The 17,655-nt window shown below is 58.1% G+C and overlaps 1 protein-coding gene across 5 annotated transcripts; it reads left to right on the top strand.

Annotated features, from left to right (window-relative positions):
* Positions 1–1,523: 1,523 nt before the first annotated feature.
* On the top strand, positions 1,524–17,288 carry ACOT11 (acyl-CoA thioesterase 11). Of its 5 annotated transcripts, none has more exons than XM_087731796.1 (18): positions 1,543–1,654; positions 5,920–5,995; positions 7,527–7,725; positions 8,610–8,679; positions 10,640–10,690; positions 11,924–11,984; positions 12,199–12,300; positions 12,850–12,985; positions 13,293–13,449; positions 13,810–13,929; positions 14,011–14,155; positions 15,098–15,153; positions 15,282–15,348; positions 15,422–15,505; positions 15,617–15,750; positions 16,143–16,274; positions 16,351–16,477; positions 16,581–17,288. In XM_087731796.1, the coding sequence occupies exons 1-18, from the start codon at positions 1,632–1,634 to the stop codon at positions 16,725–16,727; spliced, it is 1,887 nt and encodes a 628-aa protein (XP_087587922.1). In that variant the 5' UTR covers positions 1,543–1,631; the 3' UTR covers positions 16,728–17,288. The 5 variants fall into 5 exon arrangements, with proteins under 5 accessions (XP_087587924.1, XP_087587922.1, XP_087587921.1 ...); XM_087731795.1 differs by having other exon boundaries at positions 13,290–13,449; positions 16,581–17,287; XM_087731798.1 differs by lacking the exon at positions 5,920–5,995 and having other exon boundaries at positions 1,524–1,654; positions 13,290–13,449; positions 16,581–17,287.
* Positions 17,289–17,655: the final 367 nt, after the last annotated feature.

The raw sequence follows: 17,655 nt of genomic DNA, 5'->3' as shown, positions 1-17,655 counted from the left end.
CGTGCTAAAGGTGGGGAGATCCGCTGGAGGATGATTGTTGCAACCTGGCTCACAAGACACCTGGGCTGCTGCAAGCGGGTAGAAAACCATCTTGGTGAAAAATAATCTTATTTGCTGTCCCAAAAAAGGAAAATGTTTTAAAGGCAATGTTCTTTTCTGAAATGATCGGAGTTAATCACATCTGTGTGTGCAAAGTTACCTGTAAGGCATGGAAGGGGTTGTGGGGGGAGAGCAGAGTTGACGCCCCTTCCCCACTCTCAGAAAGCCAATGAAGAATTGCAGATTTTATACTAGCAGCTGAGCAGTGAATGCTCAGTGGGGTTAAAGTCCTCGGTCAAAGTGGGGCAACAATCTTCTTCTGGAGGGAATCTCCATCACGGCGCTCGTATCAATCACCTGGTGAGGCGCTGCCTCCTCTGTCCCCCAAAGGCTCCTAACGCTTGGTGGGCAAGCATCACCCCAGGCTGGGCCACCAGCTCCATCCCTGCCCAGCCCAGCCTTCACAGAAGTACCAAGCTGTCCCACCTCCCCTGCACCTGGGTCTGGAATTTTGATGAGCATTTCCCATGTCCAGCCTAAAATTTGGGTCGCTGAGGCCCCAGCGCTGCAGGGGCAGCACCCACCGCATCAGATACTGATGCTTGGTGCCTGCCACGAGCGTTTGCTCTGTTCCAGAGCTTCATTATTCTTATATCTACCCAAAAAGTGAGGCCTTATTTCCTGTTGAATTTGTTTAATTATTTCACCACTGGATTTCCAACGGCAACGCTTGTGCTGCCTGTGCCTGCGAGGAGCTTTGATCATACTCTTGTATGTCTATTACCAAGATTCACTTCTAAAAGTGTGTAAATAACATACAAATAGAACAACATCTCCCCAAAAATCCCAATAGGCTGTATTGTTAATGCGGTGACACGGCAATTTGCATTTTATTTCCTTGTCACAAAAAAAAAGGCTTTTATTATAAGCCCTGTTAGAGGTACTTCAAAGGCAGCAGGGCCAGGGAGCAGCTGTGTGGACTGGAGTGGCTCCGAAGAAGTTTGCGGAGGCTCTCCTGGCCAGCGAGCCCAGCGTCAGCACCTGCAGCTCTGGGGAAAAAACAAATATTTTCAGGCAGGTTTAACTGCGGGGGGGGGAGAGATGAGGCAGGCTGGGGGAGCATCCAGGCACCCCTGTGCCCCTTGCTGGGGTGATGGGGGGAGAAGAAGAGGGGGTGATACGTGGGGCTGGGGAGGGGACCCAGGACCCCACCTCAGAGGCTGCTCGCTGGGGAGAGATGGAAGGAAACTGGCAGCGCCCTGCTCCGCAGAGCTGTTGGCAGCGTGCCGGTGCCTCCTGCGCGCTCCCTGGCTCTGCCAGTGGCCCAGTGCATTCGCTCCCGTGGCGGAACGTTGGCCAATGTGCAAACCTCCGCAGCGCCAGCCATTTTTCAGACAAGAGCGGATTTGCCAAGCGCTACCTTAAGAAAAGTTATGCGTGACTATATTTAAGGAAGCAGGGGGTGTGCGCTGGCCCCGTCCCAGGGCCCTGTGCCAGCCCTGGCCTTGACGCCCGCACCCGGTGCCGGCCGCGCGCGCAGGTGTCCGGACGCTTCTTCTCCGAGCCAGCCGTCGCCTTGCCGCCGCCTGCAAATGCTCAGCTTCTTCTGGCTGAGGTGAGGGCTGGGGGCGATGGGGACAAGGTGGGGGGACCCCGGTGCTGGATGAGCAAGGGCCAGCATCCAGCACCGTTGCGGAGGCTTCCACGCCAGGCAGTGAAGCGGTGGCTTGTCCTCGCTTGTCCTGGTGCTGGCCGGCTCTGCCTGGGGGAGGACGTGGGGTGAAAGCCCCTTGTGCCCTCCCCGCTCGCCTGGGTGATGCCCTCTTGCCTTTGGGATTTGCAGCGAGCCATGCCACAGCTCCATCGTGGCTGGCACCGGCAGCTTGCCGAGGGGGACGTGGCACCCTCTGGCTGCAATGGGGACAGCGGGAGAGAGCCGGTCCCCGCTGGGGCTTTCTGGGTGTGCCAGGAGGGATGCTGGGGGGGGGTTGGCTTGAATCAGCCTTTTTTCACTTAAAAGGGGGCACAGGTGTTTGGGAAGTGTGGGCACAGGGTTGCTGGGAAAGCTGGTGTTGTGGGGAGGGCAGAGGGATGCGCCGGGGCTGGCTGGGTCAGCTTGGGTGGCCGGATGGGGCGGGTGGCATGATGCCATGGTGGTCTCCACCCTGGTGGTCTTGACTGAGGTGGTCTCGACTGAGGTGGTCTCGGCTGAGGTGGTCTCAACCATGGTGACCACTATGGTTGAGACCACCAGGGTGGAGACCAGTGCACCACCATGGTGTCCGCCTTGGTGGTCTCCACCCTGGTGGTTTCAGCCATGGTGGCCATCACGGTCAAGATCACTGCAGTCAAGACCGCCAGAGTGGAAACGACTGCACCATCATGGTCTCCACTGTGGTTGTCTCCACCATGGTGGTCTCAGCCATGGTGGTCTCAACTGTGGTGATCTCCACTATGGTGGTCTCCAACTCGGTGGGCTTGACTGTGGTGGTCTCAATGGTGATGGTCTTGATGTTATGGCATTCTTCTCCCTGGAGAAGCTGTGGGAGGCAGGGCAAAGGTGCCTGGGCTGTGCGATGCTGTTGGGTGTCCCCACGCTTGTGAATTTTGGCCCCCGTGGTGTTTGCAGCCCTAATAGGGTGACGTGCAGCTTCGCTCTCCCCCTGGGCTGGAGGCAGCAGTGCCAGGGGTCCTTTGTTCCCTGTCACACTCCCTGTGGGGACTTTGCCCCTGTGCCAGCAAACTGGTGCCAACCTTCCTGGGAGCCTCCCAGGAGCCACAGAGAGCAGCTGGGATGGGACGTGGATGGGGCTGGGGGCTGCAGGCACAGCCAGGGCTGGGAATGCTTCACCTGGCGTTGAACCAAGTGGTGGAGAGGAATGTGAGGGGGCTGGAGGGGTCCCCACTGCGCTTGCCCTGAGCAAAGGTTTCTGGCACCAGCAGATATAAAAACGGTGGCCCCTTGTGAAGGGGACTGTCCTCGTGGCCTGCCGCTGCCTTTGGCCCTCAGTTTACACTTTCCTGGCCCCATGCCTTGTTTTGCTCCATGAAACCCTAGGGAAAGCATGATGTGTGGTCCTAAAAATACTACTCACAGGGCGCCCTGGCCTTTCTTCTGGGCTGGCGGCCCTCCTGGGGTGCTGCCGAGACCCGCCACAGGGAGCTGCCGTGTCTCCTTGCTGTGCCGTGGCCCAGTGATTCAGTCCCTCTTGTCCCAGTGGGGCTACCACCCTGATGTCCCCACAAAGGAGCTGGCAGCCCATACCCCATACCCGAGCAAGCACTGCGGGTCTCATCCCAGGGACCCTGCTCCAGCCTCGTGGGCATGGGGTCTGATGGAGCTGAGCCGAGCTGGGCATCTCCACTACTGCTCGCTGGTGGGTGTCCCACTGGAGGGGACATCTCCTCTTGCAGAAGACCTGCTCATCCTGTCCCCAGGAGCACCAGGGCTTTGCCACTGCCAGCAGTGGGACTGGTGGGCTGGGTCTCGGGTGAAGGAGACCCCTCACTGCCCTGTCGAGATGGCAGAATTTCCCAAAGTAGGTCAGGTTAATTTTTTAACGCGTGCAGATTTGCCTGTTACCATGGATATTGCTCAATTATACACCAATAATCCCCCATGAGAACTTCATTGTCGCCACTTCCCACCCCCCAAGGATTTTCCTCTGGGCTCAAGGATTTGGGGGAACGACCACTCTCCTGCATCCCCGCCCGGCAGTGTCCTCGGGGGCTGTGGGACCCGAGGGTGTTTTGCAATGGAGGCTCCCCCGGGCTGATGGTCCCCTGGTGATTTTCCAAGAGGCCAGCATCCAGTTTGGCAGCAGAGACCATCCCTGGAACTTGTGGGTGCTTTGGCACTGCAGGACACCCCCCCTGCTGGGATATGGGAGAGAAGTGGGGTCCCGTGGGGTTCCTCTCTCACATATTTGCGGAGCCATTGGGGTGTCTCCCCCTCCATGCTGCCCCCCCCAGTTTGCTCTGCAGGCTCCTTGCACCTTCAACAGTGCAGGAAGTGAGCATGGCAGGAGGCAAGAAAAATATTCTGCTGGAAGGGGTTTTTTTCTAATGCGAACTTTTTTTTTTTTTTTTGGGTAGAAGTGGGTCACTCGAGGGGTGACAGAGTAAGAGCATCATTGCCTGGGTACTGCATCCCGTTGCCATGGTGACCCAAGGGCTGCATCAGTCAACAGCTTTAAAAATGTGACAGCTGAGTGAGGCTGAAGATTTTAATGAGGACAGACACTTGCTCGCTTAGTTTCGATAACTGAATACTCTATAAATACCCACCAGCTGACTGGTTCCGGGTCTCTGGAGTGTGTTTGCGATGCGTGGCCAGGGCGCTCCCCTTCCCTGGGCAGAGCCCTGCGCTCCAGGGTGGGAGTGTGGGTTGGGGCTGCCTTGGAAATAACGCAGCGGAGATGGATGCAAACCAGACGGCTCTTTTTTTCCCCCCCTCCTGCTAACCCAACCCAGGGGACAAGGTGACACGGTTGCAATCAGAGAGCATGGAGCCAGGAGCAGGTTTGGGTTTCTAAGGTACAGCCCAAGCCGCATGCCCTCTGGCATTGGCCGTCACAGTTGCGGGGTGTGATATGGCCACCCCTGGCCACCGCCACCACCTTGCGCCTGCACTAAAGCAAACCCAGGGAGCAAACACAGCTTGCTAAAGAGGAGATTAACTCTTGCACCAGGGTCTTGCAGGGGTGGGTGGGTGAGCTATAAGCAAGCTCCCAAGCCTCAATAGCAAGCCCAGAGAAGTCACGGGGCTTGGGATAGCAAAGCCCAGTGCTTCTGAGGCAGGGGTGGGAGGCTTTGAAAGGCTCAGCGGTGCCACTTGCATCCATTGGTGCTCTGAGCACCCTGATTTCATGCCAAACACAACGGGTGCGTGCCATGCAATGCCCCTATGCCGGCTCCTGTGAAGGGCTGACAGTGCAGGAGGCAAATCTCCACTTCCACTTTTTTGACCCTGTGCCAGAATCAGTCGATCCCACGCCTTGGGGAAGGAGCTGCCACTTCCGGCAGCCCGTCTGGACCTGCGTGGGAGTGGGATGTTTGCTGGGACAGCTGAGGCCTGCCAAAGGCCCGTCAGTGTTTAAAAGCAAACAGTGAATATAAAGTCTCTTCCACTTGTTTTTGCTGCAGGTCCCCCACTGCCTTTCCTTGTAATGCCACCACTGTGTCCAGCCAGGACCCGGTCACAGTGCGTGTGGCTGAGGAGCCTGCGGGCACCCAAGGGCACACGATGCCCTTGGGGGATGCCAGGGTGTCACAGGCAGAGGGGCTGGTGCAGGGCACAGTGGCGTTGCCGGCAACGGGCGCTTCCCATTTGCTGCCTTCAGTACCACCTGTGTGCAGCGTGAGTCCTGCCCGCTGCCAAAAATATGCTCCAGGCTGTCTTGTGACCGTGGCAGTGTCACTGTGCTGGCCGGGGGAGCTTCAAGACACAGCCCTCTGTCACACATAGCAACATGGAAAGTATTGACACAGCGTCACTGACTGAGGGATGGGCCATGGTACCACGCCCTGGGCTCAGTCCAGCATCCCAAAATAGCTGGAAGCCTTTCCATCACAGCCAGCGAGCACTGGACCTGACCCCTAAGGAATGGCAAGTGCCAGCCCTGGGTCTGCCCTTCTCTGTTTCGGCTCTGGCAGCCCCCTGATAGGTGCAGCGAGGGGCTGGTGGCGTGAGGAGGGACGTCAGCATGGGGCACGGGGACAGGGTGTGACAACCCACCGTGCAGGCGGCTGTGGCAGACGGCAGCTCTGCGGCATCAGCCACACACACTGCCTCCTCCCTGCCGGGGGACAGCCACGGGTGTCCTCCACCCCTAGATCTGCCGGTCCTGCTGTAACCAGAGCCACTGTTCTCCTTTCCAGGTGTCTCTTAAAGATGGTCAAGGAGAATATTGTTGTCCCTGAAGAGATCTTGAGCTTCTGTTGCAATGGCCTCCAGGTACCCCCATGCCGTGCAACTAACCTTGGGGCTCCCCATTGTGCCGGTGGCTACTAACCAAGGCTGTGCCAAGCAGATGCCACCCCGTGCAGGGAGCTGCCTCTAGCCCCGCACCGGCTCTGGCTGCATCCACTCCCCACGCGTTTCCCCATCAGCATCCCCAGCCTCTTGCTGGCTACCATGGGGTCAGGGCTGTCCCCATGGGGTGCCGGCTTTTTCCCTAAAATTTAGAAATGGCAAGCGGCAGGAAAATGAATGGCGGGAGCTCCGGCCAGGCTGGCTGCTCGCTTTGCAGCAGGCGGCTTTGGAGCTCTTTGCATTGCTGGCTCGTGCCCCAGAGCCTGCTGGCTTCCCAAAATAGCTCCGTGGTACTCGTGTAGGCACCTCGACATGCTGGGAACCAGCCTGGGAGGTTCACAAAGGGGTTCGGAGCCTGCTGGAGGGTCTCTGGCAGCCGGCGATCTGTCTCGCCATGGGATGGGGGGGCCCTTTGCCGTAGGCTTGGCTTGCCGCATTTGCCGCCGTCTTTGCTAAGCCAAGGTTTGTGCCGTTCCTGGGATGTCGTGTACCAGTAGCTATGGAAACAGAGGTTAGACCCGCTAGAGAAAAATGCTATTCCGAGAGGCGGTGAGCCCAGGGTAGTCGGGAAAGCTTCATTTTCAGCATAAACTCATCTTTAAAAGAAGCTGGGCAAACCAAAGGGCAAAGAAGCTGCTGCAAAGGGGCTCTCACAACAAGTGCTGTAAACAGAAGCCACAGTGGGAGCAGAAAGCGGAAGGAAGGGCTGTAACGAAGTCCAGACAGCTCCTCGTGTCTCCTCAATTACTCACCGGGCTAACCGAGTTCACCCCTTGTGTAACACAGCTTACTTGACATCTAATCAGCTATTTCTTTTGTCGGCACAGTCGCAATACCAGCCTCTCTCTTCCAACCCACCTCCCACCAGGGCAGCAGGCAGGAGTGGCTCTGTGCCCAGCAAACTGCGAAGCCCATAAGGACTGTATTTAACTGCGCAAACAACCCCAAACCGAGGATGCTTTTCCCTCCTCTGCTTGTACCAGCCAGGAAAAACTGCTTTTGGTGTTTCCTTTGGCAAAGGGGGGTGTTGGTGGAAGGCATGGAGCATCACTGCCTGCCCAGCCCTGGGTGCAAGCCCTGGGAGCGCAAAACCACCCTTTGTTGCAACATCCTAAAAATGAAGCTGCCGGGGGAGCAAAATTCCTTCCCAGAGAATTGATTGACTTTGGGAGGGGGTTTTGCACAGTTTTCGGGAGGAAGCAGAGGGATTGGGTGATAAATGGCCTGGAAACCTGCAGCGATCACCCACGGAGCTCTTTATAGAGGGATTTTTTTTTCTCTCGGCTGCAGGCATCATGTCTTTGGCAAGGGCTGGGTGGGTTTTCATGGTGCCCAGGGCCTTGCAGGGCTGGGGGTCCCACTTATTCTGCGTGGGGAGGGGGGCTGCTTGAGTCACCATTTTCTCAGGGGATTTCCCTCCTATTTGGGTAAATGGAGCTCTCGTCCCCCGCAGGGCTCGACCTCTCCGCTGCGTGCCCAGGAGCCAGGGGACCGTGAGGAGGTGCCGGGGGCCATGGCGAGCCCCTCGCCCACCCGCAACCCTACTGAGGTGCAGATGAGCCAGCTGGTGCTGCCCTGCCACACCAACCACCGTGGCGAGCTCAGCACTGGCCAGCTGCTGAAGTGGATCGACACAGCCGCCTGCCTCTCTGGTAAGCCATCCTCTCCCACAGAAACCATCATCCCACTGGACCAGGAGGGAAGGGACCTGGCAGCATCCCCTGGAGCTGGCTCATCGGCGGTATGCCTGGCAGTCCAGTGCCCTGACGCCAGCTGGGGACCCACGTCATGCCATTTTGCTGAGTAATTAGAGGGCGAATGGGAGCAGGATGAGAGGGGGAGGAGACGTGCGCTGCAGCACTCAAGGTTGCTCAGGGACAGATCAAAATCGACATCTGCTTCTTCCCAAACGCTGCCCTTTTCCTTGCCTGGTGTGCAGGGCATGGCGAGACCCGGCTGGTGATGTCCTCGGCATCCTGGCAGCGGCCGGAGAGCTCTGCTGGATGGGGCTGAGCTCCTCCACTCAGTGAGAAGCTCACCCTGCCAAGCGCGCTGTGGGTCGCTGAGCACGGGGAAAGGAAAACGGGTGCAGTATTGCAGTTTGATGAGGTTCCCAATGCAATTTTGCAGTTTGAGGTTCCCGGAGTCCCACGGGAAAGCCGGAATGGCAAGATGGCTTTGAAATATTTGCTGCATACAGGGAGATGATATCGGCTGCTTGTGCATCCCCACAGCGGCTGAAAGCATCAAGGGAAGGCAAACAGCAGGGCAGCATGCCTCCTAGTTAGAACACACCCTCCAAACCCTTAAAACATCTGCAAACTCATGCTGCTACAGGGTGGAGAAACCCCAAACCCTGCTCTCAGCCTCTGCAAATGCGGCAGGCCGGCATGAGCAGAGAAAGGGACGCCAGCTGGGGTCTCACTTGGTGTCACCAGCCCCGAGGCAGCGGCTGCGGGGCGGAGGAGCGTGCGTGCCCCTCTCACGCTCAGCATGTTGCTGCAGGTAGCTGATGCAGTTTGTTTTTCCTTTCCAGCTGAGAGACATGCCGGCTGCCCGTGCGTCACGGCTTCCATGGATGATATCTATTTTGAGCATACCATTAGGTAAATACTCCGCTCTCCAGTGGGGCATGTGTGGGGGAGGCAGATCGGTTTTTCTCAGCTGATGGGTGCAATGTGGACGGCAGGGCCGAAGCTGGGACAGGGAGCAGCGTGTTCAGGAGGGGAGGAGATGCAGTGGCAGTGCCAGGCTCGCAGGGCAGCCAGGGATTGAGGCTCCGGCTGCGGACTGACTGTCTGCTCTGATTTATCCACTGTCTGGTTGCTCAGGGAGCTCCTGCTGGGTTGGCTTCCCAGTATTTCCCCCGATCCCAGCTCCTCCCTGTCTTTGTTCAAGAAACAACGATCATTTAGTGCTCTGGAAAACTTAAATCTTGCAAATCATGCCTCTGTAGCGGCTGTGTGGGTGGCTGGTGTGCTGCAGAGCTCACCCACCCACCGGGTGCTGGGGGGAGTGGGACCTCCTTGAGCATGGCTTTGTGAGATGCACCAGGCTGAGCTTTGCCTGGCCAAAATCCCCTCCCAAGCTTGTCCCAGCATCCCTTTGGGTGCTGCCCCAGCAGAGGTGCCCACCCCAATGTGCACAGCCCCTGGACTGCCACATTGCAGAGGACAACATAAGCATTCCCACCAGGTGTAGGTCTTAACATGCCCAAGGTGGCCTCCTCCCTTGCCACCTCTGGTAAGCTCAGGTGCTGCCACCCTCCTTTACTTGTCTCTCAGAGCCCCCATACCCCCTGTTCAGGGGGTTGCCTGCCCGCTCACCCCCTGGGTACCATCTCAGGGGGCTCCACAGGTGTTTTAGCACAGGGTTTTGGTGCACCTACGAAGGTGCCCACAGGGCCTGATGGCAGAGGTGCCTGCATGCCAGCAGAGGGGTTTTTGGCACCCCCATTCCGTGGGGACCTACTGGCCGAAGGCTGGCCCAGCTGAGCAAGCTGTGCCATATAGGATCCATGCTGCCTAGCAGCTCCCCACCATGCAGGTCTGCCCGCTGAGGAGAGAGACCAGCTGTGCGTGCCCAGGGCTGGCATTGGAGTCCCAGGCTGTTGGCTGATTTGTTTGGTTCTGGGAAGTCCAACTTGCTCCTGGGTTTCACCATCATCCCCAGGAAATGTTAAACTCCCACTTTCTCCATCTCATCAGATGCCACGGTGCTAGTGGGTCGGCAAGCCACTGGCAGAGGCTGGGGTGCCTGTCGGGTGGCACTGTCAGGGTCAATGCCCTGCACAGAGCGGGCTCAGGGTGTGCCGTGCCCAACACTGTGTGGCTCCAGCTCCTGGGGCAGCTTGGCCTGGGAAGCTTTTCCCTGTGGGTTTCGGAAGCGGGAGGACGGACCCGAGCTCCACTCCAGAGCATTAAATCAAGCCCTGCAAGGCATTCGCCGCTCCTTGAGGGTGAGCCGGGCACCACTCCAAGGGGTCACGGAATTTGTGCTGCTCCTGGCTCAGATCCTGCTTGCTGTGGTCCAGCTTAATGCGCCGAGCGAGGGGCCTGGCAGGGATTTCCAACAGAGCTGTTTGAAGGCAGAGGAACTTTGGGCAGTGTTTGCTGTCTGCTCTCTCCTTGCCTGGCTGTTTGTGCTTTCTGCCGCCCTCCCACTGCAAGGGAGAGACCTCCTTGGCCAGGGAATGGCTGTGGGTGCTGGGAGGCACAGAGGAGACCCCAAAACATCACTGACTTAAAAACTCACCGGCTGGGCATCAGATGCTCCCCATCCCTCAGCCCTGCCGTGTGGAAGTGCAGCCTTCTGGGAGGATTTCACGTCGGTTCATGTGGCTTTTATGGCACCGGCTTGTGCCATTTGATAAGGAGATAGAGGATAAAGCACTTTTGGGGCTCTAATATAGACAGCCGGGGCTTCCAACATGCCTGCCCAAACCCCTGCCCTTGCACACACCTTGCTGCACACCCAGCTGGAGCATCTGTGCTCCAGCCTTGCCCTGCCGCCATTTTCTTCATCTCTAACCTTCTCCCCCCATCTTGCTTTTTCTTTTCGCACCAGCCAGCCATATATAAACCCTCCTGGGCAGCGGGACGGGAAGAGCGGTGTCTGGTACGGACGTTTGCAGCCCTAGAGCAGCCGGCCTAATGCAGTGCTGCCGTGAGTTGGGAGCATTAACCCCACTGACACGGCATGGCCTGGGAGGTGCACAGAGGCTGCTCATGTAACCCTGCTAATGTTTTGGCATGCTGTGGCAGGTGCAGGGTTGCCACTGGGCCCAGAGTCTGTGCCAGGGGATGGCCAGAGGCACCGTCCCAGTCTCGTGCCGCCCCTGCTCCAGCCAGAGCCAACGTGCAAAGCGTGTCGAGTAGCTGAGATGATTACAGCCATTTGAAGCCAGAAGTCATGCGTGGGGGCAAGGGGGAAATTACAGCACACGCTGACTCTTCCTTGCTCCTGGTTTTGAGCCCTCTATGGTGCAAACCCACGGTGGTGGTTATAGGGTTTATTTTTCCACTGAGTTTTCTAACATTGGTCTCTTTTAGGGGATGAGGAATATTGCTGATTTAATAATGCATTTGGTAAAGACTGTTTGCTGTCAGTGTTGCCAGTAAGCTGCATTTGCTCATTTGGTACCAGTCTGGAGTAGGTTAGGCTGCAGAGCTGAAGCTGTCTGTGTGTTTACTCTGAAGCCTACTGAAGGCCCACAGGAGAGCTCCTGGACTCTGCGAGCAGCAATTTGCTGCCAGCAGACATTTCATGTGAGAGATGGTTCAAAATGCCCCTGGCCGTATCCTGCCTCCTGCCATCTCCCAGCATCCCAAGGTGTCTGTTTCTGGGAGGCCCTGGAGAGGAGGAGGGACGGGAGCAGTCAAGGTGCCTGCAGCTTTGGGGCTGCTGCCGCCAGCCAAGGCCCATGGGAGGCCCCATGGATGCCTCCGTTGTGCAGGACAGTGCATGTGAGGCTGGAGGAGACGTTTGCTCTGGCAGGAGTGTGCATGCCTGCATGGCAGGGGGTGCCTCGGGCACCTCTGCACCTCTCAGGTGTCCTGGCAGCACCCCAGATCTGGGGACCCATTTGCACACAGATGCTCAGGGGTGATATCTCGCCGCCAAGCTGGACACCTGCAGGCTCCCATGTCTTGGGGGTGGCTGTCCCCATGTCCTGCTGGCCATCCCAGCATGTCCCTACTGTCCCAGGCAGCCGCTCCCACAGTGGGCAGTGAGCTGTAACGCCGTGGCACCTCAGTGGGGAGCTGCTTGGCACCAGTGGGTGCACTGGATAACCACAGGCCATCATCCCCTTGTAACTCATGTGCACTTTCTCCTCTTTCTGTTTTTCAGCGTTGGGCAAGTTGTCAACATCAAAGCCAAAGTGAACCGAGCCTTTAACTCCAGCATGGAGGTTGGTGTGCCGCCCCCTGCCCCTATCCTCCTCATTGCACGCCCATTCGCGCCAGCTGTGTGCACCCATTCACCACAGCCAAATGCAAAATACCCAAATCCTCCTGTGGTTCCCAGCTTTGATCCTGCCTGTTGGTCCCCTCCTGCTGTGCTTGGCGGGATCTGGGTACCCAGGGAGCAGAGCCGGCTCTCAGGGGTGCTGTGCCCTCTCCCAGGTGGGCATCCAGGTGAGCTACGAGGACCTGTGCAGCGGGAAGCACTGCAGCATCTGCAAGGCATACGCCACCTTCGTGGCGCAGGGTCCCTCTGGCAGCAAGGTGAGTGGTGGCTGGCGGCTGTGGGGGCTCGGTCGGCCCCTGCACAGAGTCAGTGAGGAAATGGCCTCTCTGGGAGGAGAGACAAGCTGGGCTGGGCCTGGCTTTCCATCACGGCATGTGCCATCGCTTCGTGGCTATCTGCACACGATTGGGTCGGTGATCCCTTATCCTGTGGGGAGGGTGCACAGTGGGGTGCCGAGGTTCTCAGCCCTGCTCTGAGCAGGGAGGGCACCTGCCCACTGCTGCCATCCCCTCCTCTGTGCCTGGGGAGGGTGGGGACATACCTCCCCGCTGGTGCTGTGGGATGGCTCCTTAGCATTGGTGTCCATCACTGCTGTATTGACACCTCCCAGGGGATCCCTATCCAGTTCTAGGAGCCATTTGCCCTCTGGCCTCTCCATGAGCAGCTGTAATATAGCCCAGGAGGAGCATGGCTGGCTCCAACACACACAGTGGGACGTACGGTGCTATAGGAGAGCATGCTGGTGCCCAAAGGAGCCCTGCCTTCTCCTGCAGCAGGACTGCACCCTGCCTGTGTCCCCTTTGCAGGTGAAGCTGAAGCCACTGACCCCACAGACGGAGGAGGAGAAGATAGAGCACAGCATTGCTGCTGAGCGCCGCCGCATGCGGCTGGTCCACAAGGACACCCTCAAGGACCTCCTCAGCCGCAGCCCCCGTGAAACCGGTACTGTGTCCCACAGCCTGGGCTTCCAGCCCCAAAATAGCCCCGACACCCACCAGTGATGTCCTCCTTCCTCAGCAGGGTGCTGGGGAGGAAGAGTGGTGATTGCCATGGAGGTTTGGGAATGCCCTGGCCATGGAGGGGTAGGGATCAGCCCTACCATCCCAGACCCCCAAGCCAAGAGGAGTGGGGGGAGTTGATGCAGTGGGAGGGTGGCTGTGGGGAGCGGAGGCAAGGGCTGGTGGGGTGCCTGGAGCAGGGGTCTCACCGGCTGGCTGGCACTCTGAACCCTGTTCTCACTCCACAGCAGAGCTGGAGACGCGGGATGGCAGCGCAGCAGTGCCGGCAGAGAAGACGCGGGTGGAGAGCGTGGAGCTGGTGCTGCCCCCACATGCCAACCATCAGGGCAACACCTTTGGTGGGCAGATCATGGCCTGGATGGAGAATGTGGCCACCATCGCAGCCAGGTGACCTGATGGGGATTCAGGGCGGAGGATGGCATGCCTGGAGGCGACACACAGCCAGGGCAGCATCCGTCTGGGTCGGGCCACAGCTGGGCTGTAGGGACCCTCCAAAGGGATGGTCCCCAGCACATCATCCTTGGGCAATGCTGTACAGGGAGTCCCACGGGTGCATGGTGCTGGAGGACCCCAGGGAAAGGTTCACACTCACCACAGTCCGCTTATTGTCCCTTCTCATGGCTGGTTTTGGCGGTTGAAATCCAGGGGTGACATTTTTTGGGGTCCCCGGGGCTCTGGCTGGGCCAGAGAGGGTGCGCAGGGCTGCCAGGGTGCCATGGCCGGGCGGTAACGCTTGCCCCCCTGCAGCCGGCTGTGCCATGCCCACCCCACGCTGCGAGCCATCGAGATGTTCCACTTTCGGGGACCATCACAAGTCGGGGACCGCCTGGTTCTCAAAGCCATCGTCAACAATGCCTTCAAAAACAGGTGGGTGGTGGTGGCGGGGGGTCCCCATCCCACCCTCCCGGTGGCTCTCCACACCCTCACACCTTCTTCTCTCCCCCCCAGCATGGAGGTGGGGGTCTGCGCTGAGGCGTACGGCCAGGAGATGTCCATCAGCCGAAGGCACATCAACAGTGCCTTCATGACCTTTGTGGTGCTGGACCAGGAGGGCCGGCCCTGCACCCTGCCAATGGTGGCACCCGAGCCGGGGGTAAGGACGGGCAGGGCTGGCTTCTCCCCACTGCAGTGACATGGGACCCCCAGGAATCCTGCTTAGTGCTGAAAGGCTCTCAAATTCACAGCAAAACAAATGCAGCTTTATGATGATGGAAACAAAATTGCTCGATAGCAAGTGAATTAAATGGATTGCTCGGTATAACTAATAATAAAATAAACCACTTGCCCGTGCAGAGATGGAGATGTGTTAGCCATGCAAGGCTTAACAGAATATTGCCTGCAAGTTCGAGCTCATCTTTTCTATAATTTAGGGGAAGGAATGCAAACCTCTTAGGTTGTTTTTACCTTTCAAAGCATCCTAATCCATAATTTGCTTGGATCCAAATATTTAAGAAAATCTGTCACGCGAGCACGGCACTGAAGCAAACACCCGTGTGTCTCTGGGCACATCGTAGCGTGAGCGGGTGACAGTGTTGTTTTTCCTTTGGCTGATCCATGCCCACCTACCTGATTTTTTTGATGCCTTAAAACTAGGACTCTTCTCCCACCCTGCAGGAGAGCATCTCATGGCCAGAGTCGGGCTCCCTGAAACCGCTTTTCCACCTGCTTTAAAGCACTGCGCTATTGCTTTCTTCAAAATAAGCTGCTTTTTTGGGGGTTTTTACTTCCCGGGAGGGGATGTTTGCACGTGCTAGGGGATGCGATTTGTGTTTCAGTGGCTGTTTGCAGCTCTGCAGCTGCAGTGAGGGCTTTTTCCTAATGTGCCAGTGCCTGTTGCTTGATCACAGCGCGTGGTAGCGATGCTGGAACAGTTCACAGTTAATCACTAACCACCGCTGCCAGCGTAGCCGGAGCAGCAGCTGGCAAGCGCAGGGGCTTTTCACTGCTGAATGTTTTGCCCACTCCCGATATCTGTTGGTTTTTTTTTTTCCCCCTCCTTTTCCTATTAACCTAATGTGCTTTTCCCATTTATCAGGATGGAGAGAGGAGGTACAGAGAAGCCAGTGCTAGGAAAAAAATTCGGCTGGACCGGTGAGCAGAAAAACCAAGTGGGATGGGGGGATGGAGGAGGGAGGAGAGAGGGGCTTGGCATGGGGGTACAGGGACAGTCTGTGGGTGGTTTGTGTCCCACCATACGGGAAATTGTTCCTTTCCTGCAGAAAATACGTCGTCTCCTGCAAACAGACTGAGGTGCCGCTCTCCGTGCCCTGGGACCAAAGCAACAAGGTAGGGTGCTGCCCTGCGGGAGTCACTGCCTCCTGCCCCCCTTCCTGCCCCTGACGTGCTGCCCCTGCCCCAGGTTTATTTGAGCTACAACAACGTCTCTGCACTGAAGACACTCGTAGCCAAAGCGAACTGGGCACTCGCCAGTGAAAAAGGAAAGGTACTAAACCCTGCCCCTTCCCCCCGAGCTGCTTATTGCCCCCAAAGCGTGGGCAACCCCAGGGCTTGGTGGTGGCGAATGTGTCCCAGCCTGTGCCCTGTGCTCCCCAAGGTGCGGATGTACACACTGGAGGAGGACAAGTTCCTCTCCTTCCGCATCGAGATGTCGGTCCACATCGCCGCTGGCCAAGCCTTCTCCCTGCTCTCCGACCTGCGGCGCCGGCATGAGTGGGACAGGCACTATGCGTGAGTGCTGCGGGGCTTCCTGGGGACACCCCGCCCTTTCCAAAACCCACATCCTTAAATTTAAGGCTCATTGCTTTGGGCTTTTTCTGGGAGCAAGTGTTTGGCCTTGGAGCCACAATTGCTCCTAGAGACCTTTCACCGCACACCCCTCTCTCTGGGGAGTGCTGGTTCCACCTGTCCTGATGGCTGCACTTTGCTGCAGAAAACATCCATTTTGGGTCCCCCAAAATATTTTGGGTACAGCGCCGGGCTGTAAATGTGCCCCCAGGCTTGAGGGCCACAGCAGGGTTTCTCTGGGTAGTCCCTTTGGGGGATGGCGCGGTCCCTTGCACAGCCACCCTGCGACAGGTCTCCACCTCTCCTGGCGTGACCGGTCCTCTCTTGCCTTGCAGGAGCGCCGAGCTTGTCCAGCAAGTAGACGATGACGACATGATCTACCACGTGGTGAGCCAGAAGCTCAGCAGCGAGAACAAGCCGCAGGACTTCGTCATCCTGGCATCCCGACGGAAACCCTGCAGCAAGGGGTAACTGTTCCTGGCCCCGGCCCCCTGCTACCTGCAGGCTGCGCTGCGCCTGCTCACCAGGCTGTCTCCTCCCCAGGGACCCCTACGTGGTGGCCTTTCGGTCGGTGACGCTGCCCACCCACCCCGCCACCGCTGGCTTCACACGGGGGGAGACGCTCTGCTCCGGTTTCTGCATTTGGCCGGAGTCAGAGGAGACAAGCAAGGTGGGATGCTGCGGCCGTGCTGCGGGGCCGTGCTGCCCGCAACCCCATCAGGGAGGGCCCCCCTCCACACGTGCCCCTACCAACCATCTCTTGTGCCTCGCAGGTGGCTTACTACAACCAGGCTATGCCGGGGTACCTCAACTACGTCACCACCAATGTGGTGGGACTGTCCTCAGACTTCTGCGCCACCTTCAAAGCCTGTGAGAAGTTCCTGCTGAAGAACAAGGAGGACCTGATTGTGCGGCTGTAGGACCTCTAGAGCCATGGCACCCCTGCTGACAGACAGACAGACAGATGAGGGGACACCTCCGTGGTGGAAGGAGACACGGGATGGTGGCACCCAGACCCTGCCTCCCTGGAGGTCTTTGGCCCGAGCGAGGTCCCAGGGGCTGAGGTGGAGGGGCATCACTCTACCGCCTCGCCCCTTGCACTGACGTGCCGTGTCTTTTCTTATTCCTTTTTTTTTAATTTAGCAATTTTATAAGCTGATGTACAGGACTTGGTTTTCTAGTTCACTTCACACTACTTGAATCTTTATATGATCCAAAGTCTTCCTAAAACAGATTATTTTTTTTTTTTTTTACTATTTCTTTGTGGAGGAAACTGGTTCCCTTCAAGGCAGCCAAAGGGAGAGAGGGGGCAGTGATGTGGGGAGGGTGCCGTACCCCTCCCCGGTGCAGGAACGGCCGGCAGAGCATCCCACTCCCCCTGCTCCCACCGGGCTGAAATCCCATCCCATGGGGCTGTGGAAGGAGTGGCAATAAATGTGCATTTAAAGGAAAAAAATATCTATACGTGCTCTGGGTGAGTGTCTGCTCTGGGGTTCGCTGTGTAGCTGCCTGGCCGGCAAGTGTGGGGTGGGGGTCCCACACCTGCAGCACAGCCCAGGCAGGTGCCATTTCCCCAGGCGAGGAGGGGAACGGGGCTGCTCAGGGTCACCCGCCCCGAGAGCTGCTGCCTGGGGCTCAGGAGGACGCGGCGGTCCTTTGGGGCAGGACTGCGCGTTGCAGGAACGGGGGGGTGTCAGTAAGTGCTCCACTTGAGTGGCTTTTGGGGACTGTCCCGAGGCATTGCCAGCACGGCAGGGGCAGCGTGGGCTGGTGCAGACCCCAGAGGCTGCCCCTTGTCCATTGGGTGCACCAACAACGCCTTGAGCTGTAAACCCCAAACTGCCTCAG

Source organism: Nipponia nippon, unplaced genomic scaffold (genome assembly GCF_047370975.1).
Source record: "Nipponia nippon isolate SJK-2023a ecotype South Korea unplaced genomic scaffold, ASM4737097v1 scaffold_5, whole genome shotgun sequence".
Taxonomy (NCBI): Eukaryota; Metazoa; Chordata; class Aves; order Pelecaniformes; family Threskiornithidae; genus Nipponia; species Nipponia nippon.
Note: the sequence above shows the minus strand (reverse complement) of the source record. Positions and strands in the feature narration are given on the sequence as shown.